The sequence below is a fragment of the Pipra filicauda genome, unplaced genomic scaffold, assembly GCF_003945595.2.
Source record: "Pipra filicauda isolate LSUMZ 115617 unplaced genomic scaffold, ASM394559v2 scaffold37_size4185640_pilon, whole genome shotgun sequence".
Classification (NCBI taxonomy): domain Eukaryota; kingdom Metazoa; phylum Chordata; class Aves; order Passeriformes; family Pipridae; genus Pipra; species Pipra filicauda.
Window position 1 is genome coordinate 1143219 of NW_024104509.1, and position 23898 is coordinate 1167116.

Sequence of the window (23898 nt, forward strand, 5' to 3'; positions counted from 1 at the left end):
GGATTGAATTTATTTTGAAATGTCCAATGAAGAAATTCAAGGTTTTAGTGAGGAAATACTTTGTTCCTCAAAAGTAGAGTATTAACTTCACTTGTATTTGTTGCATTTTAGTCTTATCTTCCAGTTTTCCTGACATGACTCTTATCTGTAAGAGGCTGAGCATCTGGTCATCTATCTCTTTTTGAGGCTAGATGTGATGCAGAAATGAGTAGCCCTTAGTCTTATCTCTCCTTCAAGTGCTGCTCTTTCAGGGTTCATCTCTGCACAAAGCACTTCCATGCCAAAGCATGCTGCAGCAAGCAGAGTTGTTGGATCCAGCAAGAAAGAAAGCACAAGGAACTTCGAATCACTAAGGGCAGTGAAAGTGCTAGGCCTTCCCCCAACATCTGTTGATACTTCTGTATAGGATCTCTTGCTAGATAAGGAAGTATAAGCAAATAGAATACACCAAGAAGAAAAGTGTTAAATTCAAAAATCTGATGAACATTGTTTTGATTATCTTATTTTTTCAGAATTAACAGTAGTACAGTATATATAATTCTAAAATCTGGCATTTTGAAGAACTGTTTTCTAACCGAACAAAATTATTTCATCCACCTAATGGGAACATGCTCATTAATGTTGGCTGTATTAAAAACATCTTTCTGTAAAACCAAGATTTTTGGACCAAATTTGGTCTGGTTGAGCCTGTTAAATATGTCACCACATAAATTGTTTGCCTGCTTATATTTTAACAGCATGTTAGATGCTGCAGGTTAATGGGACAGTATTATTATAACTTTGGTTCAGTAGTATAGTTAATGGAATGCTTAATGGCTTAGAAAAATCATACCTTTGGGAGACCAAGAAGCATGGTGGACAGCAAAGTTCTTTTGTTATCCCAGAGATGTAATTGGCTTAACATGTCCTTGAGACAAATAACACAGTTTTCCCACCATTTTCCTGAAGAAATAAGTCATCTGTCTATATTACACTGATAACTGAAATCTGCCAATATACAGTACATTACAATGTACTTAAAGCCAATTAGTAATTCTCCTCTTTGGAATCCTGAGACGGTAATTCTGATCAATCTGTTTCATGACAAACTCTAAGATGGAAGGAATTAAAAAATCATACATTTATGTCTTTTATAATAATTAATGTAATGATCCTTTAAAAATTATTTCAGATATCTTTGCCTGCTTGAAAACATCTCAAGATTTGCATCATCACTACTCAGGTAAGGAGGAGTGACGGCACTGTGGGCACAGACCCTGACGCCTGGGCTGGCAGACACCTGAATCAGCTTTATTGAAAAAAAACACATCTGATATATGTATGGGGTTTGAAAAGTAACAAACGATGTTTAACCAATTACATACAACCATTCCATGGAGCGTGTGCAACAGAGTATAAGGAACTACATTTCCCAGAACGCTCCTCAGCATTTTTCCTGTAATACAATCTGCCACAGCAGAGGCACCAGAATAATAGCTGAGAAATTTAAGCAATTAAAAAGAACATTAGTCCTCCCCTTGTCATCTGTGATTTTCATTTTGAAGAGTTGTACAATTGACCACTGCTAAGAAGGTTCTCTGTTAATTCGTGCCTAACACTTGAGTGAGAGCATTATTAATTATTTTCTTGCTAATAATTTCTCTGTTCTGGGTAGATATGGCAAATCCAGAGCAGGCTGTAGATAATCACTTTCAAAATATCATTTGAAACAATGAATGCACATCCAGTTCCTGAGGGGGCAGAAGAGGTGCTAATTTGTTGATAGCTGTCACCTCCCCTCACACCTCCCACACTCTCCTTTGTACTCTAGAATTCTTTTCTTCAGTAAATCCGTGCTGTACTACTTCATCTGTGTTTTTTACCTATGAACTCCTGAAAATCTGACAGGGAATAGATAATTTGAATGCTGATTTCCTGCAGTCCTGTCTTTTTCTGAGCTGAGTGTACACAGATTATCCCATGAGGCATGGATTTCGGTTTTTCTCAGAGGAGAGATTGCCAGTAGATTGCCCACAGGACTTGGCCTCTTTTACAGGCAAGGCTGAGGTAAACCAGAAGTAATAGCAGCCTCCTTAAATTCAAAATCTACATTGTTTTCACTGGGAATAACACCTCCTGGATTTTAATGAATTATACAGGAGTAATTTGTCTGACATGTTGGCGTTGTTGTGGTGATTAATTTGTCCCTCATTAGGCTTACTATTTGAGATGAGGTAGGATTTTTTTAGCACAGATGAAAGTGGTTTCCACTATGAGTTGTCAAATATCTTAAGAGGTTGCAGTGTGGTTTTCTTTTCTCAGGAAGACCTGAATGGAATTTAGCCAACTAGGCCCAAAAATTGGACACTAAAATCCTATACCATATATTGCTTATGCATTATTTTTCTATCATGCTGAGCAAGCAAATAAAATCCTGCCTCTCTGCACATCCAAAAGAATTAGATTTTTGTCCCAGATTCAGCAGCTGGTGCAAGTCCATGTTGTATGACATCTCAAGGTTGTAGAGTGACTGCTGGCAGGGTCTTACAGATGGCACAGGTTTGGCAGCTGCTCTGTTCACAACCTTGTCCCTGCTATGCACTAATTTCATGATCAGAGCATGCTCCTAGTCATCATCAAAGGAAGATCATAATTTTCAGTCCATGCTCCAAGACTAGTCCAAAGTGTAGATTTTCTCAGATGAGGACCCTAATTCATGGGTTGATGAGTCATGAGTCCCCTTTGCTCTACCCTACTGGACTCAGTAATCTCTAATTAAATTCTGCATGGAGAAGTAATCTTAAAAGAAGGATAGACAATGTACAAGCTGTGTAAGACTGCCACCATGGCTTTTTCGGTTACTCTGCAGAGAAACACAGCTCTGCTGTGGTTCATTCTTTTTGCCTAAAATCAGCTCTTAAAAGAAGCCTCTAATACTCAACTTGTGAGTTTTAGCAGGCAGGTATTCTTTTATTACAATATACTGGATGATTGAAGCATGCCAGGTGCACTGGTAATCACTTCACCAAAGTGCACACGGAGGTATCTTCACTACAGCATTACAAGATTATTTGTTTTTTTGCTCCCTGTGTTCTTGTTACATATTCATGAAATTTCCCAACACTTATTGAGGGTCTCCGGTGGTCTTCTCTGTCTGGAGCCCCTGAAGTTCTAGGTGACCACCTTATGAACTTCTTCAGGACAATTCACTTGGTTGTAGAGTAACTTGGTGTTGCTTGGCTGACTGCCTCCATTCCCTTCTTCATTGTTTTTTCACTTTGCTTGGTTAGTTCATTTAAATCACTTGGCTTAGCTATATGTAGTTCCCATGGTACATTCTGTTGCAAATACTATTAGTTCTTGTTACATCTGTAAACCCTGAAATCGCTCTCTGCTTTGGATGCTAGTTTTGCTTTCAACCATTGAATAGGCAAATTAGATAGAACTGTAGCATCTGAGTTGCCTCGTAGTTCTACCCTCTTACCCTTTTTGTGGCTGACTTTACACCTCTCTCCCCTTTCCTGATAACTCAGTTATTGTGAGGACTGTATTTAGTTGACTCTGAAATTTTGAAGGTAATGTTTTGAAGCCTGAGTAATAAGCTGCAGATAGGGAGATATAATAATGTTACTGATGTTGCTTGACAAGAAGCCCAGATGAAGAAACGGTGCTCTGTGCAAGGGACGCTTGGATTTTCCTGTCAGGCCTTTCTAAATCTCCAGGTGTTTTTGAGCCTGATGAGACAGGCAGTTAAGGCTGTTGAGGCCAGTGCATCTCACTGGCACAGTGTCAATATTACTGCATGGAAATTGGCAGGAGCAGAAAGCAGCAGCAGCCCTTGGTGAAAGGAGGAACATAAGGAGGTAGCAGAAGCAGTCCTTGTAGCAGGGTGCAAGGGGCTCTCCCAGAGAGCCTGTTTCTTTGGAAGGAAGGAATTCATGAATGGTGAAAAGAGCAGCAGCTGATGCTTGTGAGTTACCATGGGTGTGTGTCCTGGTTCTGGCCAGGACAGGGCTAATTTTGGCAGTATCTAAGAGGGCATGGCTAGGACCCAGAGGTTATTCTATACTACCTCATGTCATTTTCCAGGGACAGGGGAATGGGTCCCTTCTGGGTCAGGGTAACATGGCTGAGGTTCGTGTATTGCCGGTTTCCATGTGGTGAGCATTCGCGTGTGAATCATTTGCCTGTCTTGTACCCTCTGTTATTAATAGTGTTGCTCGTTTTCTTATCTGCTCATTTTCTTATCTCATTGCTGTTTCCAGTAAATTGTTCTTATCTCAACCCATGATCTCTACTTTTTGTACCTTCAATTCTTCTCTCCATCCCACTGCAGAAGTGAGAGGAATAGGGAGGGGGCAGTGAGGGAGCAGCGCATCGTTTGGAGCGTTTCAGTGGGAACACTAAGTTGGGGAATACAGTTCCTAAACCATGACAGTGTGCAAAGGGGAGTTGCTGGCTCGGTAGAGTGAATAGTGATCAGATCTGACACAGGATCACACTGGTTTTGTACACTATAGTAAAGTGCCGCCAGGTGTTTTTGAAGTTCAGCCAGCCTGTTTATTCAATATAGCAGTGAAATCTATGTTGTTTGCAGCTGTTGAAAGAAACAACTTAATGAGACTTGCTCAGACTATACCATTTACACCAGTCCAGCTCTTTGGTGAGTACTAATTTCCTGGTTATGTTTTTTTGCTTTATAAATAGTTAGTGCATTATCTTTTTAAAGACTCTGTTTGAGAAATTGTCTTGGACTAATTTCAGCAATTCTTCTTTTTGAAAGACATGAAACAGATAAAATTTTAGTCATGCACTAATCCGGGGACTTCGAAGGTTGTCTTGTCCATCTCCCTCTGTGTTCCATTCAGATCAGGTTGCTGACACCCTATACAATTACATTTTGAATATATCTATAAATGCAAATTCCTCAGTTTTGTTGGGCAACCTCTTCCAGATTTTGACTGACATAGCTGTGAATCTAGTAGTTTTTCTGGAATTTGTTGAGGTTTCCCTTGCTATAGCTTGTGTCTGTTGGCATTCATGTGATTGCTGTCAACCTCAGAGATTACTCTAACTCCATCTTCTATATATCTATTAGGATAGCTGAAGACAACAAAAAGTTTCCCCTTATCCTTGATAACTTCATTCTCTCTGTTCGTCTTCCACATACAGACACAGATGTAAATAGATGTATAGGATACACCAACAAGAAGAAAACCAGATATTGCTTTAAAGGGCACTATTCCATAAACTATTGGGAAGAGATCTGAAGTTAGCATGTAATATTGACTTATAGCAGCAGTAGCTCTGCCTGTAGATGCTTGAGATCTAGGTGCCAGCTTCTCAATAGGTAGAATATTTTGTCTCACAGCAACAAATTGCTGCTACTTGCAGCATCATAGGATTTCTTGAGACCAGATTGCTGCAGATAATTAATATAGCTATGAGCATATTGAACATTCTAATCTTTGAAGCTCCCAGGAGATACTTTTGTAGGTATTAAACTATCAAAAGGTAATAAAATGAAGATTTAATGTACGATTAAAAAAATGTTTCTAGTTCCTGTATCTTTATACACGTGTCCATCTTTTACGTAAGACACTGTTCCAGTTGCTTTATTTTAAATTAAAATGTGTGTAAATTGCAGCATTCAACAGCATCTACATTTATGCTTATTGGTGCAGGTAAATTTGAGAGTGGGAAGGAAATCTACTAATCTGAATCCAGTTTATCGTTGCTTATGCAATTCTTTGCCATTTTGCAGATGTAGTTACCTTGTCACACTTGCCAATGAAAACCTGTTTCTTATGAATTAACAGTGCAAATAAAGTGAGTTGCAAGAAGGAAAAACAGATTTAAAAGATCACTCTACTTTTCAGGTTTCAGTTAAATGGTGGCAATAGAAAGGTGTCTTGATTTTGTTGCAGAGAGGAATGATACTATAACTATAGAGGGAAACAGAATATAAATGAGTTTAAGCTCACTAGTTTCCGCTTTCAGAAAAAACGTTACTAGCAGGAGCAGAACATCTGAAACATTTGTGCATCGCAAATAACATTGGAATTTCTAGAAAAAAAAATCTAATCTCAGTTTAAGATACTGAACCTGTAAGCTTCCTGTTAATTTGCTTGAGCTTGTTCTAGTGGGAATGTCCTTTTGAATCTAATTTTACTGGCTCATTGTGGCCAAGTCATCACTTTTGAAACAACTCAGCTGTCTCTCTGCACCAAAAGGTGGCACTATTGACTACAGTCTATTTTGTATCAACTACAAAATTAAAGGCCTTGAATGGTATAATCAATAACTATTACATGCTCTGTGTGTTTGCTTGATATGATTTTTTCATAGATTTATTTTTAGCTATTATTTTAAAATATTATTTTAACTATTATTTTTAAACTAAGATTTTAATTTTTTTTCTTACAAATTCCAGTGTTATTTGCAATGTTTCAAATTTTCTGCTCCTGATGGTTTGTTTGGGTGTTTGTTGATTTTTGAGGTTTACTTTGTGAAACACAGTAAAAAAAAATACCGTGTGTGTTCCATGGATCATGATTAACTTAAAACAAGTGTTACTAAAAATTCCCCTTCCACAAAAGTGAAGGAGCTCCACTCAGTATATTTAGATTTCATACACTGGAGATAAAAATGGTAACCATTTAAAAATATTTGCTTTTAAATTACTACTATAGACTAGAATATGTGAGCTTTGTTTCTGTGGAAGTATTCAGAAGGTCTTAAATCCATCTCTGTTTAGAGGTGGATACAAGCTCTTTGGACCAATTATTATTATAGTAGAAGAATGTATGTACTAAATCGTGTAAGTTTAGGCTGGAGAAGTTTTCAGACAGATGAACAGTTATGATAAAAAGGCTTTCTTCTAAAAAAGTGTGGCTTACAAAGGTGTGTAAAGTGGTATGTATACTTACTTAAAGACTTCAAATCAAAATGCAGTTCTCTCCTGTTTCTGCAATATGTCTTTTGCTGACAAAACTTCTTTTTATTTAAGCTGGAGAGGAAGTGACAGTCTATCAGCTAGAAGAAAGTTCACCTATGAACCTTGATAAAAGCATGTCTTCCTGGTCCCAGCGTGGTATGGCTGCAATGATCCAAGTCTTGTCACGGGAGGAGATGGATGGGGGTCTGCGGAGGGCCATGAAGGTCATTTGTACTTGGTCTGAGAATGATGTATTAAAGTTGGGACAAGTATTTATTGTGAAGTCTTTTCTGCCAGAGGTGGTTCAAACTTGGCAAAAGATCTTTCATGATGGCACAGTGTTACATCTCTGCCTGAGGGTGAGTTCAGAACCGAAGACACTGACTGGTCTAGCCTGATGTTATATTGCTTACATGTTAATTGTCTTCAGCATGGCTGACATGTGGTTTGATGTTATTTTTCATAAAGAAAAAAAGTTTTAAGGAAGATATATCTCCCATGTGTAAGCAATATTAATCAGTGTGTGTTTATGTTTCTCTGTTTGTTTTGACAGATTCATGACACCTTTCTTCATGAAAATGAAATTGGTATTTATAACATTTTTTTTTTTCAGGAGATCCAACAGCAAAGGGCTGCCCAGAAGTTAATCTATACCTTCAACCAAGTGAAGCCTCATAGTATTCCCTATACTCCAAGGTAAATTCAGTGTCTTTAAGTATTAGATGCCAAAGGTTTCTCTTTTCAGCTGTGTCCCAGGTCTGATTCAGTCTCCTTTTCCATAGAGGGTTGCAATGATAATTGCAATGATAATGATAATGTCTAATGATAGCTAATAAACTTTTAAGAGGAAAGTTAGGCAACTTGGAAGTTTGTATTTGTAGCTGCATGTGGTAGCAAAATAAGCATACTGCTCCTTAAGCAAGAATTGCCTTTTGTGCAATTAATATAAAACAATTTGGCATAGCTCATTTTCAGTGGGCTGGAGTAAATCAGATTATATTGTTTGTTCATAAACTATACTTTTCTGATTGGGTGCTTTGTTTTGAGAGTTATCAGACCAAGAGAGCCTTTTTTCTCTCTACCATTTTGTACCTCCTGCTGTTCAAAATACTCCTGCTAGGGAAGACATTTTGGTATATTTGCACTGCAGCATGACTTTTGCTGGCTGTGAGGATGCTCATTACCTTACCAGCTCTTGATAGATGGTATTTATATCTACAGGTTCCTGGAAGTTTTCCTGATCTACCGCCATTCAGTGAACCAGTGGCTGACCATCGAGAAGTACATGACTGGTGAATTTCGGAAATACAACAACAACAATGGAGATGAGATTACTCCCAGCAGCTTGCTGGAAGAGTTGATGCTGGCCTTCTCTCACTGGACCTATGTGTACACCTGTGGGGAGCTCCTTGTCCTGGATTTGCAAGGTGACTGCTAGCATGTGATCGCTGTTTGAAACCAAATGAAAAGCAATTATCTCGAAAGAGAATTTAGTACTGAGGAGTGGGCCAAACTCTCAATTACATGAGAAAACACGAAGCTGAAGAAAACCCTGAATATCTGTTTGATGCTGGTAAATGAGAATCTGTGGAAACAGTCTATATTAGTGTAGATGTAATAGGAAAATAATTTTGCTTCAGATGCCTCTAGGCTGAATGTGCAAAAGAGCAGTTAGATAAACTGTATAGAAACACTTCAGCCAGCTCCAGAAAAACTGCTCCACATATTACAATGCATAAAAATGCATTTAAAGTATTTTCAGTTTTCATAAGACATAAAAATTATAGAGATTCAAGTGTACCCATATGTATATGCACGCTTAATATATAGGTATATCTGTCAAAAGAGTGTGAACTGCTATCTGCAGTTCTATTCTTTTTATTGTTCATATTAATAAATCTGTAAGCAGTTTACATAAACTGTAAGCCTGAATGCTATTCACAAAGTCTGATGACTCCTTCAAAGAGCATGGGATCACTTTACTATACATATGTAAGTGGGAAGATGGCATATCTTGAGGAGATAAACAGTTGACAATGTTCAGAAGACAAACATCACCCATCAAACCATATAAACACTATTTGTCGTTTCTGTCAAGGGAAATGTGTATGGGTAGTCAAAGACTTAGCATATTTACATTTTACAGCATCCACTAGCTGTGAATTACAAAAAGACATACTTATTAAGCAATTCAGCAAACCTATAATTCCATCCTTACCTTTAGTCGTTTTAGCTGCACATGAAAAAAAGGTACAGAGAGAATAAGTGTGTCTTCACTGTAGCTTACAAGAATTTGCCTGAAGTCTGCTTCGGCTTCTTATACAACTCTTGACAGTTCCAGACAAATTGTGTTGGCTCAAAACTGAAGAATTTAAACATCCATGTAAATCTCAGTTTTCATCTCAAACTAACTGAAATCAAATCTAGTTTGGGCCTTATGTTTATGTTTAATTCTCTAATCTGGAGCTAAGGAAAAGTGCAAGGGCTACTCCCTTGAAGTTCTAGAAGGATGAATTTATATCACAATTTATTATATAATATCAGGGCCATCTCCACATACATATATATAGACTGCATTTTCCTAATTTACATTAATTGAAATGGCCTTCATTGCAATTTGGGGGCATTTCAGTCACATTATGCTATTACTGAAATCTTTACCTTTTTTTTTCAGAATATAAATTTATTATATTTAAATAAAGATAATTGCATATTGTGTGGTCATATGATCATAGATTTTTCCTTACTGTAAAAACATAATGATTTCTTCAGATATAAAAAAAAATATTTTTCGTAAATGGTAGTATGTCAATAGTTTAGGGAAAAGTGCAACGTAGATATCACATTCAGGCATCATAATGACATTTTTTTTAATATGGCCACCCAGATGAAAAGAGGGATAACAGACCCAAACATCTGTGCATCATGAAGTTGTGGCTTTTTGTGTTTGTTACCTTGAAGAGAATGTGTCTCTGAGAGTAGATCTGTTGATATCTGCAAGATCCATATCTGATGATCCTTTATGCCAACTAAAATAACAGTGTTTTGTTGGTCACATTTTGCTTAGTTCGTTGAGCTTCAATATAACATTTACTGTATTTGCATACACCTTCCATCTACATATAAATAAACATCAAAGCAGCTGAAGTCAAGACTGTAATAGGAACTATACATGCTTGCCAATACTTAATGGATTTTTATATTCATAGCATTTTCTTTTTAGCTCATGACCACTTTGACAACTTATGATCTACTGAAAATGGCTAATTACATTTTTGTTAAGTGCCAGATCATGAAATCATTACTATCTTCCTTTGTAACACACAAACACTATTGATTTGTTGTAGGTGTTGGGGAAAACCTTACAGATCCGTCTGTGATTAAACCCGAAGACAAAAAGTAGGTTTCTTTCTGATGAAATTATCATGCAGTTTAGACATAATGCCAATATTCTGTATATTTAGTATGTTTTTTTTACGTTTTGTGTGTGGGATTTAATTATTTTTCCATGGTGTTTGAATTAAATAAAAGTATGATGCCAATGGAAAGACTATATCTTCTCCTGTGCTTTGGCGGACTGTAAGTGTTCCATTTCTCAGCATGTGGTGACAGGCGTATGAAGGTGAGGAGAGTCTGTGTTGCTGTGCTGGGAGCGTAAGATTTTTCAAGGGCTATACAGGGAAAGCAGGAATGGGAGATGGACGACCTAAACAAGAGATGTACATCTCTTCACAAATTTGTACCAAAGGAGGTAATAAGTAACTTGAATGTGGCAGTCTAGTTTCCCCTGCCTGGTGAGGCACTGTTTCATGGAGTATATGGGACCACAAGGCCTTAAGAGGATAAGGAGAAGGCCTCTTGCAACACTTAAGGCCTTAGTGTTGCATTTAAGCATGCAGTGTGTTACACTTTCAGAGCTGTGATATGGAGATGTGGAAACTTACAAAAATTAGAGAGACTACATACATGGAAGGAGCAGCCTGCCTTCATGAATCAAATTTCAGGATCAGAACTATGGCCATTCTCCCATTCTGTGACCTTGCTCTGCAATGGTATTTCCTGTAGTGAGAGCAGAAGCACTGGTGTTGATGGCTGCTCTGCTACAGGCTACCCTTCCTAAACCCACATGTCTCTCCAGATGTTCCCTGACATCTCTACTCCTCCTCTCTCTGGTGCTAATCTTGGCTCCCTCTTACTCAGCTCATGTCATCTGATTGAAGGGAAGGAAAGAAGGAGGGAGGGAGGGAGGGAGGGAGGGAGGGAGGGAGTTCAAGTAGATTTTTTTAATATTGGTGGTAGCATAAACTGTAATAGTTATTGCTGAAAACAGTGGCCAGGCATTGAGCACAGTACTTCACGTGGCAACTCATCCTCTTTAAAACAGGGATAATATTTATCTACATTATTTCGAAGCTTATGCTTATTAGTGTCCTTCTGGATTTTTTTTGTTATTAAACAATTTTGTCATGATTAATAAAACTTGATCATACAGATCTTATTTTTAGTTTTTTTTTTTTATCATCTGCAAAATAGTTAGTCCTAGTTAGAGAGCAAACGTTGATTAATTAAGCAAAACTAGCTTGATTTTCTTATATTCAGGGAAATCTTCAGAACAGCAAGTAATGAAGAAACACTTTCTAAAACAGTAGTATCAATGTAAATGTAAATGTAAATGTAAAAGCTCTGTCTTTGCATTAACCTTCATTTTCTCACAGGAGAAACATTTCTGACAGAGGCAAGATGTGGTTTAAGTTTTCATTTGTAAATAAGATACTTAATAACTAACCCTAACCTGTACACTGCCTCAACAGTTCATGTTCAACATGAGCTCATGTTCTTCTAGAAGACTGGGAGAAAACTGGTGGCATTTCACTGGTGGGGCTGATTCAAATTTTAGCATAACTTAGAGTTAAATTATCTTTTGGTTCTTTGACTCCCATTGATTTAATGGCTCATGTCATTGTCGTGTCATGTAAGTCTTTTTAGTTATGCATTCTGCATTCTGTCTTGAAATGGCAAAGGCATTTGCAATGGCAAAGTGTGACCCGTATCTCTGTGACAGTGCATTGTGTCTTGGTTTTATATACAATATCAAGAGAAATATAATACATCTGTTTGGAAAGTATGCCTGATGCTTTGACAATGCAGACATATCCTGACCTGATGTAAATCAATGTAAGATCTCACCTAGTGGACATGTGATAAAATGATAAAGGTATAATGTTCGTAAAAAGATTTCCTTTAAGAGCAGATGTAATTGAGGCACAGCAACAAGCTTTTAACAGAGTGCAGTCCTTGCAGATTCCTGCATCCCCCAAACATTGAGAAGACTTGCCACATAGGCAGTACTCTGGAAGCTTTGTTTAGCATATACTATTTTCCAAATCCACAACAAAGTGCATGAGAGTAAAGTTTTCAGTAACATTAAGTGCAGATTCAGAGATGAGGAAAATAGTGTTCTGAGTTTCAAATTGGAAAGAACTGGTGCAATAGACCTACAAAGAGACATGAGAGAAAAGGTAATCAAAAATCTCATTACAACCATGTGAAGAGGAGTCAGAGGTGCTAGGTCTCTTAACTCCCCTTTTTGAAAGCTCTCAAGCAGATAGTGATGGACTGAAGTTTTTACTGTTGAGTGGAGACTATGATCTCTGAAGCTACTCATTAGCATGTGTTTTGAAGAAAAAAATCTATTGAATTTCACCAAACTGTGCACTTTCAGCCAAACAATTTCCAGTTGGTTTGCTGCCACCAGACAAAACATCTGTATGAAATGAACGTCTACTCTAGAAATATACACAACTGAAACAGGTGGATTGGAGGCTAAAACTACAAAAATATACTGAATAAATTACTTGAACACCTCCCTGGAAAGATGCTACTTGTCACCAAGCCCCCACAGTCCTTTACCTTCCATTGATAAAGCCCTGTAAATATCTTATTATCTGCTTTAAACATTTTTGCTCTGGACTATTGAGGAGCACTCTCTGCTTCAGCGCAGTCTCTGTAACCTGCTTGGACCAATGTCATGCAATCTGGTAGGCATTTATGGAACATAACTCTTAAGTAAGGTTTAGCAGAAAAGGAGGAACATGTTTTGTTTTTTTTCAGCCCATTAGCTCACATTAATGCACCTGCTTGGGAAATAGAAAAGCTGGGCTCAGTATTTCTCTCTCATTGAAAAAACAGGCAAACCTTGAATAACCAGTTGAGTGACCCAAACAGTTTATCTGGGTCATTCCTGGCTTTACAGGTCTTGTATAGACAAATCTTAAAGTCTTCCAAGGACGACCTTAAAAACTTCCCAGAGCATCTGTTTTCAATAGTTTTATATCATGACTGTCTGAAAGAAGTTTTCTGTTTTTCTTACTGAAATGTTTCTTTCTGGTCCTGTTTACTGTCAACACAGAGAAGAAAAAAATTCAACAAGTCCTCTCCTCCAAAGTTTTTTTTATTCGTTTGTTTGGTTTTTTTGTTTTGTTTTATTTTTTTCGTATTAGACTACCCCCTAATCTTTACATGTCATGGTTTCTAGGCTGCTGATCATTTCCAGTTTATCCCCATATTTCTTGAAATAGATTTCCAAACTGAAATGCAGTATTCCTCCTGAACTATTGCCAATACTGGGTAGAGAGGAAGGATTACCCTGTACATGTTACAAAAAATATACCTGTGAGAAAATATCAGTCTGTCTCGAGCTATTTGCTGCATCTCGCATGGAGTAATTTTAGATCAGAGGAAGCATCAGAGAGGTTGTGTGGCCTTGGAATTAGCAAAATCTTCTCAATTTCCTATACTCGCTCAAGCAAATACTTCAGTACATTCTATTTCTACTGGCATTTCACCAGATTACAGCAAAGGATATAAATGATTATATAGGATCATGCCATTTAAAGTGTATATATGGCACTTGATTAATAATTTACCTTTTACCTTGTCTGATGTGTTAATTTGCATTAAAGCATGATTAGCCAAGTCCTTCAGAGGATCCAGGAGACATATAGTCTCTAGTGTCTGCCAGAAATTAAAGAGATACTAAGTTTTGTATAGTAGTTTTAGCCAATCATTGCTTTTCTCCTGTGTGAAAGGGAAGAGTTTCATATTTGAAAACTGCTTTCTTTAGACAGAATATATTTTTGCTGCTGTGAATTACAGATAGATTTGAGAGAGTTAAAATCTTTTCCTATAGCTTCTCAGAACTGTAATTGATTTCAGATTTTAAAATGTGCTGTTTCCACTCTGCATATCATTAAAATAAAACACTAGCATTTGTAAAGTTTCCTTGGAAGTGTTTCTTGAGTGCTGAGTTCCATAATGTCTAGAATGTCAATTAAATTCTTGAGAATAGTGGTGGAGCAATACTATAATTAATAACACTGATCTTTCAGACTACATTAAGAATCTGTTATAATTATGTGGTACTTCTAATACATGTGTGCTTATAGCTTGCTTCCATTTGTAATTGTGACAGCTTCATTCAGAATATGCAGTATGCTTTCACAAATGGATTCCCTGGCAGCATTGTTGAATTGGTCAGTGTGACCAATTGTATGCACGCAGGTTCCCCAGATACCAGGCCACAGCTGAGGATCTAGGAAAAGTTTATTTCCAGAAGTCAAACCCACTAACAAATACAGTGCTAATTTACACCGGGCAGATGCAGAGTGCCTGTTCTCTTAGAACATTTTACTACAAAATCTTTCATATGTGCAATAAAACCCCAGGCTGTGTTGTCCCCTGTGCTTTATGGCCTGCCTGGCACCCCTGTGGGGGCCTCCAGACATGTCTGTGAGAACACTATCTTTTCTTGTAACAAGGAGTCAGCCTCCCTGGCAGGCAGAGAGAGTGACACACATAAAGCTATTCATGGAAAAAAATCTCCCAGGCAGCAAAGTTTCCCTGAGCAAACACTGTTTTTTCCCTCCTTCTTCTGAAGGTTGTTCTACACTTACAGTCAGAGCACAGATACATGGAAATGAGCTCAAGAAGAAGCCAATAAATTTTAAAACTTCGCCTATAAGCAGCGTACTGTGGGTTTGTTTTTTTATTTTATTTTTCTGTGCTGCATATTGATGTGACTAGGGCTGTACTTGCTTTTGCCTTTCTGTTTTTAAATAAGGTTAAAATAAGTCCTTGCTAGTTCTGATGTGTTCCCAGGTGCACACCATCAAAACTGAAACCAAACTATTTACTTGATGCAACAGAGTCACTCAGATTATGGCATACATCATCAAAATGTCATTGTGCCCAGATTTCCTTTGAGCATTTTGGTAGGAACTGCTGGGTCTGTCCTGTCTCCATTTGAGAAAAAGAGAAGTAGCGTGGGGTATGTATAGGTTAATATTTTACAGGAACTGGCAGGTTTTTTGTCTCAGAGCTAAGAAACTTGTGATGTATATTAATCTTTTGATTGCCTTGTTACAAAGGGCTAACTTATCTCTCATTTAAAAAATAAAAACCATTATAATCTCCGTCCCCTATAATATCTACTTTATTTTGCATTCATTGATTTTTAATATTTCTTTTAGATCTGGAAAAATGGTATTTGGACCAGCAAACCTAGGAGAAGGTGCAATAAGAAACTTCATTGCAAAGCATCATTGTAACTCTTGCTGCAGGAGGCTGAAACTTCCTGGTATGCAAAGTAAAAATTAATTTTTAATCTATGTACAACTTTTTAAGTCCAGTAAAAGTAAAGGCCTAGGTGTGCTATAAAAGCAAGAACTGAAATTCTGTTGAGCCGAGAGCTTATGGTAGGCACAGTCTTTAATGCAAAGGCTCTTTTGCCTAGCATGTAAGGGCTTGAGCTCCCTAACCCGATGCTGGCATCCAGCATGAAAACTTCTCATTGAATTGTTTCTCTTACTTTGCGAAATTTAGCCCATTTTTCCAGTGTCATCATTACAGATAACATCAGTAATTTTTGGAATAAGAAAGAGTAACAAGAGAAAAATTGGCAATGCATTAGCTGGAGAAAACTCACTGGATGTTTCCTGGTCCTGCAAAGGGTATTATTCACTACAGCCTCTGCTTAGTTGTTCATGTTATGTTTGGTAAAATGTATTTCTGTTTGATGTGGGGCAGATTTTAAAGACTCAAAGCCAAAATAGATTGCTTTCTGGGTGACTTTCCAGGCACCAATTTTTTTTCTATAGGGAAAGCTCTTTCCTTTCAGTGCCTATATGGAGTAATAATTGCTGTTTGATTCTGAAACAGAAACTGCAGTGTTATTGGTTTTGATTATTTGTATCTGTGGCAGCTAGAAATAATAGAGTGGAAAATCAGCTGAATGAATACAGTCAGGGAAGGTTTATTCATATCGGCTCACACTATTAAGTCCTCCAAGGGCTCTCATGTCCCTGGTTCTGATTTGCCTTGCTGCAGATTTTCTTCCTCCTGGAAACAGCAAACAGATCAGTTATTGGGTTGGACACTGCTCAGGGAGTATGTAGTTTTCAAATGTTTTCTTGGCTGCATTGTGGAATTTATTTTCTTGCCATAGATTTGAGAAGAAGTGCCTACATGTTGGAAATGGACGGTTCATCCTTTGAAACAGAAATGGAAACAAGCACCAGAGGAGCTGACAATGCAGATGAAACTTTGGAGTATGACACGCGACTATGAAGCAGTGGCTCTGAGGAGAGCCCATGTGTTTGCATGCTCGAAAACCTGCCCATTATCACTGCCAAGGGGCAGTCCAAAAGCACAAAATGCAGATGTCTGAGTGGAGCATCTATCTGCCCTTGCTGGACACTATAGGCAAGGAATAAAAAAATTAACTTTATTTACTCCCCTTACATACTTTATTGCTGGTCTTCCTCGTGCAGGTCAATGAATTGCAAGGAGCAGGTCACCCCCTAGGTAGATGAACTGTCCCATCAGTGCCTTTAGTTTTTATATGTGGATTATGGTTCTAAACTCTGCTTTCTTAGGAAAATGACTTTGCCAAGTTTATTTCCAAGGGGGAGTAATTTGTTGTTACTCTTTCTACTCTTTAGTAAATAAACGAATGCATACACATGTGCAAATAATTTAATTTTAGAGTCAGAGCCCACTCAGCCCTATGCTCACTGTTCCTTGGGCATAGAAGGAAATTCCAGAAATATTCCTCTTAATTGTTGATTTTGATGCAGACACAAACCAGGAATATATGAGTAAATGAATTAGTTGTTTAAACAATAGTCACTGATAAAACAGGTAGACTGAAAAAATTTATAGAAACTTCACCTTGAATTCTTTTCACATACCAAAAAAAATGAACAATGAAGGGGCAGATTACTGGACCCTCAAGCATCGTTGACATTTCTCATTCTGAGCTGATGAAGTAGATAAATCTATGATCTTTATACAAACGTAAAGAATAATCTTGAATGTGATTTGACTTTTAGGACTTGCCTTTCTTTATATTATTTTAGCTTCTGAATGTTTTAAAGTTGCAATTGGAACAAAGATTTTAGAAGTCACAAAAAATGGTATGTTCCATTTGGTATTTAATTTGTCAATGTCAGGTTTTATATAGGACTGTTATCTAACAGTGGTGCAGTTATATTTGGCAGCATCTACATCTGTTTCTATTGATGTCCTCTGATTTTAATTGAAGTTCAGAAAGTAGAAAAATCAATTATGTGCAATATGTAGAAAATTTGTAGAAAAAAGACTGAAAAGAAGTGCTCAGCAGAAATTTTTCTAATGCAACTGGGGTTTTATTACAGATCATATGTATCATTAAAGCAACTTTGTACTTTTTTATTGAGTAGAAACACCTAATGTTCAAATGTCAGTCACTAGAAAACTTTATGATTGAATAAGAAACAAAATCATATTTCTACCACAGTTGACAGCAAATTTTAATATCTAAGGGGGCTTTTTGTTATGATCTATGATTACTTTGATGTAGTTAGTAAGTGTCTACATATACATGGGATTTGGAAATTACATATTTCCAGTTTTTGTATTGATTATGATATTAATGATGGCATTGAACACTATGTTTAGCTGAGATGCCTGCACTTTCTGAAAATGTTCAGAAGAGATTCCTATTGCTTTTTTTCTTCTTTGTGAAAATAGCTTTTTATAAGATAATTTTAGTGGAACCCTCCACATTTTCCCCTATTAGATTATACTTTTCATATTGCAAAATATATATTTTTCTTTAACCTTTTTTTGGAAGCAAGTCAACCTATCAGAAGACTTAGCTTGTCTGTGAAAGAGATAGTTTAATTGCATCTCTATTAGACTTATGGTGAATTTTGGTCCCTTTGCTCATAAGGTAGTAGCTCTGCTTCCCATGGTTATCACCTTAAAATCTAACTTCAGGGAGATATGTTCTTACATGCATACATATATACTTTAAAGACAGAACTTTCACTAAAGAGTCTCTAACTGTTAATATGCCTTTAAATTCAGTTAAGTTAAATGACACATAAATACGTCTTTAAAGTCAAGGATGATTTAACTCCTGCCCTGATACTGTTACTTTCCTCAAACATGACCTTAAATTCTGAACACATATATACTAGACACAAAAAATAAACTCTCCACCAGACTGGGCATGAGCACCTTTCTTTTCTTTTTAAGTTTTGAAGGTATACACAAACCACACTTCAGATGATCTTTTCTTGGCAACTCTCCTGTTGCCTTTAACAAGTGAGTGGCTTCTGCATTCATAGCAATATTTGTGAGAATTCTATGACATGTAGCTCAGTGTAGATTACTTATTCCTTCTTGTAAGAATCTGTCAAGGTACATATTACCTTCCACTGAAATAGGGGATCCTTTCAAGGTAATAATCTGTGTTACAGTATAGTTTAGGTATACAGTATTTATACCTGTACAGTATAGTACAGGTATAAATATGATTGCTTTAATTTTGTTCATTGTGAAGTATTAAGGGGATGAAACAAGAAAAGGAGGCATTGCAAAGACTTCCACTGTGTATTTGTATCCTAGTTTTTCCATGCATGGAGACACTAAGTTGAAAAAGTCCAGTGATTCTGCTAGTTAATAAATTACGCTTCAACCTTTCATTTTGCATTTTTTGGGAGGGCTGATTCACATTTCACTAAAGTGTAGATTTGAGTATTTGGTTAAAGACCACCCTCCCCTCCCAACTGATAGTTCAGTAATAAATTATAATGAAAATAATTTGAAAAAAATATTTTTATTTCTTTTGAGTCCTTGGTGTCTTTCTTTCTACAAATCCTGTACATTCATTAAATTGTTTTTTTGTGTCCAAATAGTGAGCTTGGATTGGAGCCCATGCCCACTGAACACATGAAAAACTCCCAACAGCCTTTAATGGGAAAAGCAACAAGCCCCACCCACACTAAAACTGTGGTATATGTGGAAGGAAAGTTATGGAGGTCAGGGGTTTTTTTGCAGCTGCTTGACAACCAGTGAGGAAGAGGAAAACTTGTGTGTCAAACCATAGGATTTTCTGATTATTAGTTTCAATGTTTGTTGATGCTGAAAAGCACATACAGAAATTTATTTTATGCTTCTGGTGGGTTCAGGAAAAAAAAAGACCCGTTTACTTAGTTCAGATAAATTAGGCAGTAAAGTTTTGAAAAAAAAACAAAACAAAATAAGTCAAAACCACTGGAGTATTTATATGCTCACATTTTAATATAAGCTTAAAAGAGCTTGCTTGGGAATTCACTTGGGATTATTCAAAGCAAAATGTGTTTCTGGCATCTGCTGCACTGGAGATGTAGCTTAAACACATGAAAAATTTTCAGAAATTGAGAACCTCATACTCAGGAAGGCTTTTTTAAAAATTGTGGTGTATTTGAGGTTATTCATTTATTGTTAGTGCAATAAAGTCAAAAGGGATATTACATCTGTATTTTCTAGAAGTGGATTTGTATTTGTTGTGGTTTTGTCAATCTATTTCATACTGTTTCAAAAGAATAAAAGAACATTTTCAAAATGTTTCTGTTTCTTGATAGGTATAGAATGAAATAATATGTTTCTGAGCACTAGGGGAAACAGGTGAAAGTAACATACAGAAAATAAGTCAATTATTTTTATTTTTAATCTCGAGCTGATATAAAAGAACAGCATTCCATGAACTTCATTGTCAAATCTGGTATTTTACGTCATGTACATTTTACATCTGTTTTACATTGTTAGGGTGCTGATGCCAGTCCCTTTTTGTTGAAAAATTTTTCCCAGAGATAAATAAAAGCCTGTCTGGAGTGTCCTGGGCCTTCCCATCAACTGTGGTCACAGCAGAGTTGTCAGCCCTTACCTTTTTGCTAGACCATTTGCAAGATCTGTTATTGCTTTTCAGCTTTTCTTTAGTGTATTTGTCATACCTCAAATTATTCTGGAAGAGAGTTCGATATCCTAATTTATGGTACCTATTGCTGGGGAAGAAAAATTTCAAACTAAAACCAAGCAAAAGTTATTTTTCTCTTTGTTATTGGAGTGTGTAAACAGCTGTAATGCTCTGTTCATTTACCTGCCTGGCATTGGTTCTGTTTGTAGGGACAGAACAAATAAACCAGTGTTTTAAAATAACCTGGGTCCATTTAGATGCTGATATTCAGTTGTGATAAAGCACTTAAGTTCAAGAAGAAAAATCAGAGAAAAGTCTTGCAGGAAAGAAGTGACTTTACTGCCTAAATGTCTAAGTGTTGATTTGGCTCCCTGCCAAGTCCCCAAGATCCAGGACAAAACCTCCAGCAAAGAGTTAAAAGAGAAACAAACTATTAAAAAAAATCCAGACTAGCCGAACTATATTAAAATATATATGTATTTGCATATAGTACAGTTATATACAGTTGAAATACTATATACAATCCTAAAAGGGAATGGGGAAAAAAGGGACAAAAAAGGACAAAAACAAAACAGATATGCACAATCAAAAACTCAGAAACTAGCAGAATAAAGAACTAGCAAAATGAAATCTGATCACTTCCCTTGAGAAAAAGCAGGACAGCCAGACCCGGCCCAGCACTCCCCACCTCACGTGTGGCAGACAGCAGGAGTCACTGCAGGCCTCAGCTCCAGGTAAGCAAGACCAATGCAGGAATCTACTGTTCCCAAACCTCGTCAGAAGAGAAGAGAAAGAGGTCTCTATGACCGGCTTATTTATACCTCAGTTTACGTAAAGGAATAGCATGGAATACTTCCTTGGTCACTTCCCTAGTTCCTTCCTGCTTACAAGCTGGTCTCCAGGAAGGCCTAGACTGAAACTATCACACTAAAGAAAGTCTAGCTCTGTTCTTTGTATCAAGGATTTAGGCAGATGGCTAAAACCTTCCATTTCTTGGGTTGTCATTGAAAAAATAAGATTTAGGTTTGACACTGTGCAGGCAGCCCAACCTACCCATAGCTGGCAGAATGGAGGAGGAACTGAAAGAGTAGGAGAGAGAGAGGAGGAAGAAGAGGGGAGGCTGGGGAACAGAGAGCACTCTCTGACTTCTGAGCTTTTCTCCTGCTGTTTTGCCTGACTGAACTCTCATCCCAGAGGTACTGCCAGTGTCATCTGTTTCTGTGGTGTGTAGCATGAGCCAGGCTCTACTACAACATAGAATGTACCCAGGAGGCCTTGTTTCAATAGGTAAATGTCTCACCTGATGATGAAAGAAGAGATGCTTCTCCTCAGATGACCCCTGCTATGAAATTTGAAGAGTTATGTGACTTCTGAAAATGTCTGAGCAGCAAATGGTCAGGTCAGCAACTGATCGAGGAGACCAAGGGAAGTTTAGAGTGGTCAGCTAGAATGGCCACAAATTACCCCTGTTCTCCTAAATGGATTTAAGGTTGGCCTCAAGTGACCTTAAGGAAATGTGGTCAGGATGAACTTCAGGTGCCCTCTGGGCATCAAAGGAAGCCAGGGTAACCCCAAGTGATCATTTGGGATAGCTAATTGCAATTAAGGTTGATCTCAGATGACACGTGCAGGTTAATTGGTTCTAAATTGGATTTAAATAACCTGTTGAATGAAAATAAGGACCAGTGTGACCCTGGGCAATTTACTCTCTGTAAAGGTGACTCCAGGCATCAAATGAGTGCAGCATTGACCTCAGATGACCCCAAGCAGATCGTTGGCTGCCATGTTGACCCCAGGTGACCCCTTTTGTCTAATTTGCTAGCATGTTGACCTCAGATGAACCTTGGGGCTCAAACGTGGGGCCAATTGGACCTGGTGTGACTCCCATAAGTAATTTGAACTCATGTTTACTTGAATTGATGTGTGCCACAACCATGAGGGTTGACTTTAGATGACCATGCAGTGAGAGTTGCATCTCAGACTGAACTCAGATGATCTTAGGCAGGAATCAAGGTCTGTGATTGAACTCTAATGACCCCTTGGCACCAAATGAAGGGCAGGTTGAACTCAAATGACAAATCAAGCAATTAATTGGACCTCAGGTTTACCTTAAATGACCACTCGACCCTGAACAAAGGCTTCACTGACCTCACATGAACCCTGACAGACTCTCTGGTTGACCTCAAATGAAACCTGACTGTTTAATTGCATCTCAAGCAGACTTTAAATACTTGCCCCTCCTCCAAATGAGAAAAGTGGTGACCTTAAAGGACCTCTGTGGAGGTAATTGTATGTCAAGTTGACCTCAGATGATCTTAGTCTCCAAACAGTGGCCTAGTTGACCTCAAACAACCCCTTGCATATAGAGGGGTCTCATGATCATGCCAGATAAACCCTACTTCAGACAGGTTAACTGACCCATCAGGTTGACCTCAGATGACCGTACAGCAGTTATTTAGCCCTCAAGTTGATCTCAAATGACCTTCCCGATTAGCGATGGTGACCTTTAGTGATCACAGGCCAGTTAATTGATTCTCATTTAGCCTTTAATGACCCTAAGCAGTTACTTGGATCTCATATTCATCTCAGATGATATTTACAGCCTCTATCTGTATTATAAGTTGATTTCCAATGGCTCCTTACATGGAAATGGGGACTGATAATTGGCCTCAGTGGCCTCTGTTTGGAGTTACAGAACACCACTGCCTGTCTCGAGGAATTTATGACATATAGGTGCTAATTCCAGGCCTGACAGAGGCAAGATCTGGTTAGCACATCCTAGTTAATGTATCCGAACAAAATTTCCCCACTGTGATTGAGTGACAAGAAGCAATTGCTCATATGCATATCACTGGTCAAACAAAGACCATCTCAAGTTATGGGACAGCATCTGCAAACACCAATGGCCACAAAGCTCCCCAAATACACCTCTCTGGATACCCAGAATTTGGACTGCATAAAGGTCATATTGTTGTCCGGGTTTTAGGACCTATGGAATGGGTAACAAAGCTCGGGAAGAAGGATGTATCACTGATAGTGGATACAAGGAATGCAGAATTTACCATCCACAAGGATATTTAGCAGAGCTCCCAAGATAAGGAAGAAACTAATAAAGCCAACTCACAACTGTGCTGAAATCAGCTCTGTCTGGGTAAAAGATAATTCTGGCAGGGGGAGATGGCAACCACTGACTCATGGCCCACTGATTCAAGAAATCTACTGACTTAAGTGAAGAGAAAGACTGAGCATGCAGACTAATTAGCATGAGAAGTGAGGGAATCATTAAACCAATAGATGATAGAATAGTAATTAATAAGCGAACTATGTAACTGGTAGCCAAAGAGTGTTAATTCCTTTGTTTGCTAAAAGGTATAAATGGCAAGAAGATTTGATAGTCAGCGGTGGACTTTGTGGACCCAGCATCTCTCTCTGTGCCAGATGTACCAACAGAAGAATGAACTGGGTTCCGCTGCCCCACCACTGAGAAACTCGGGGTGAACAAGGAGCAATGGGATGCCGCTGGATCCACGAGTAGTGACTATCTTTTGCTTGTGCTATCTCTCTCCTCTTTCTCTCTTTCTCTCTTTTTCTCTCTTTCTCTCTTTTTCTCTCTTTTTCTCTTTTTGTCTCTTTCTTCTTCTCCCTTTCTCTTTCCTCTACACACTTAATGTTACAAAATAAAGTCAGTATTGTTGAACTGGCA

At 37.8% G+C, this 23898-nt stretch overlaps 1 protein-coding gene and 1 long non-coding RNA gene across 3 annotated transcripts in view; both read left to right on the plus strand.

Annotated features, from left to right (window-relative positions):
• The window catches only part of TRPM6 (transient receptor potential cation channel subfamily M member 6), a 54488-nt gene extending 34644 nt beyond the window's left edge, over nucleotides 1-19844 (plus strand). The window contains exons 23-30 of the mRNA XM_027729018.2: nucleotides 1172-1222; nucleotides 4577-4642; nucleotides 6989-7275; nucleotides 7530-7612; nucleotides 8138-8343; nucleotides 10264-10315; nucleotides 15445-15551; nucleotides 16419-19844. Of these exons, the coding sequence (XP_027584819.2) occupies nucleotides 1172-1222; nucleotides 4577-4642; nucleotides 6989-7275; nucleotides 7530-7612; nucleotides 8138-8343; nucleotides 10264-10315; nucleotides 15445-15551; nucleotides 16419-16540 (974 nt within the window). The 3' untranslated portion in view covers nucleotides 16541-19844. The remainder of the gene's footprint in view (nucleotides 1-1171; nucleotides 1223-4576; nucleotides 4643-6988; nucleotides 7276-7529; nucleotides 7613-8137; nucleotides 8344-10263; nucleotides 10316-15444; nucleotides 15552-16418) is intronic.
• Nucleotides 19845-21117: 1273 nt separating this feature from the next.
• On the plus strand, nucleotides 21118-23898 carry LOC113992074. 2 transcript variants are annotated; one of them, XR_005564878.1, is made up of 3 exons: nucleotides 21118-21594; nucleotides 21913-21991; nucleotides 23565-23898. It is a non-coding gene; the product is annotated as an uncharacterized LOC113992074 (long non-coding RNA). The 2 variants fall into 2 exon arrangements; XR_003542140.2 differs by lacking the exon at nucleotides 21913-21991.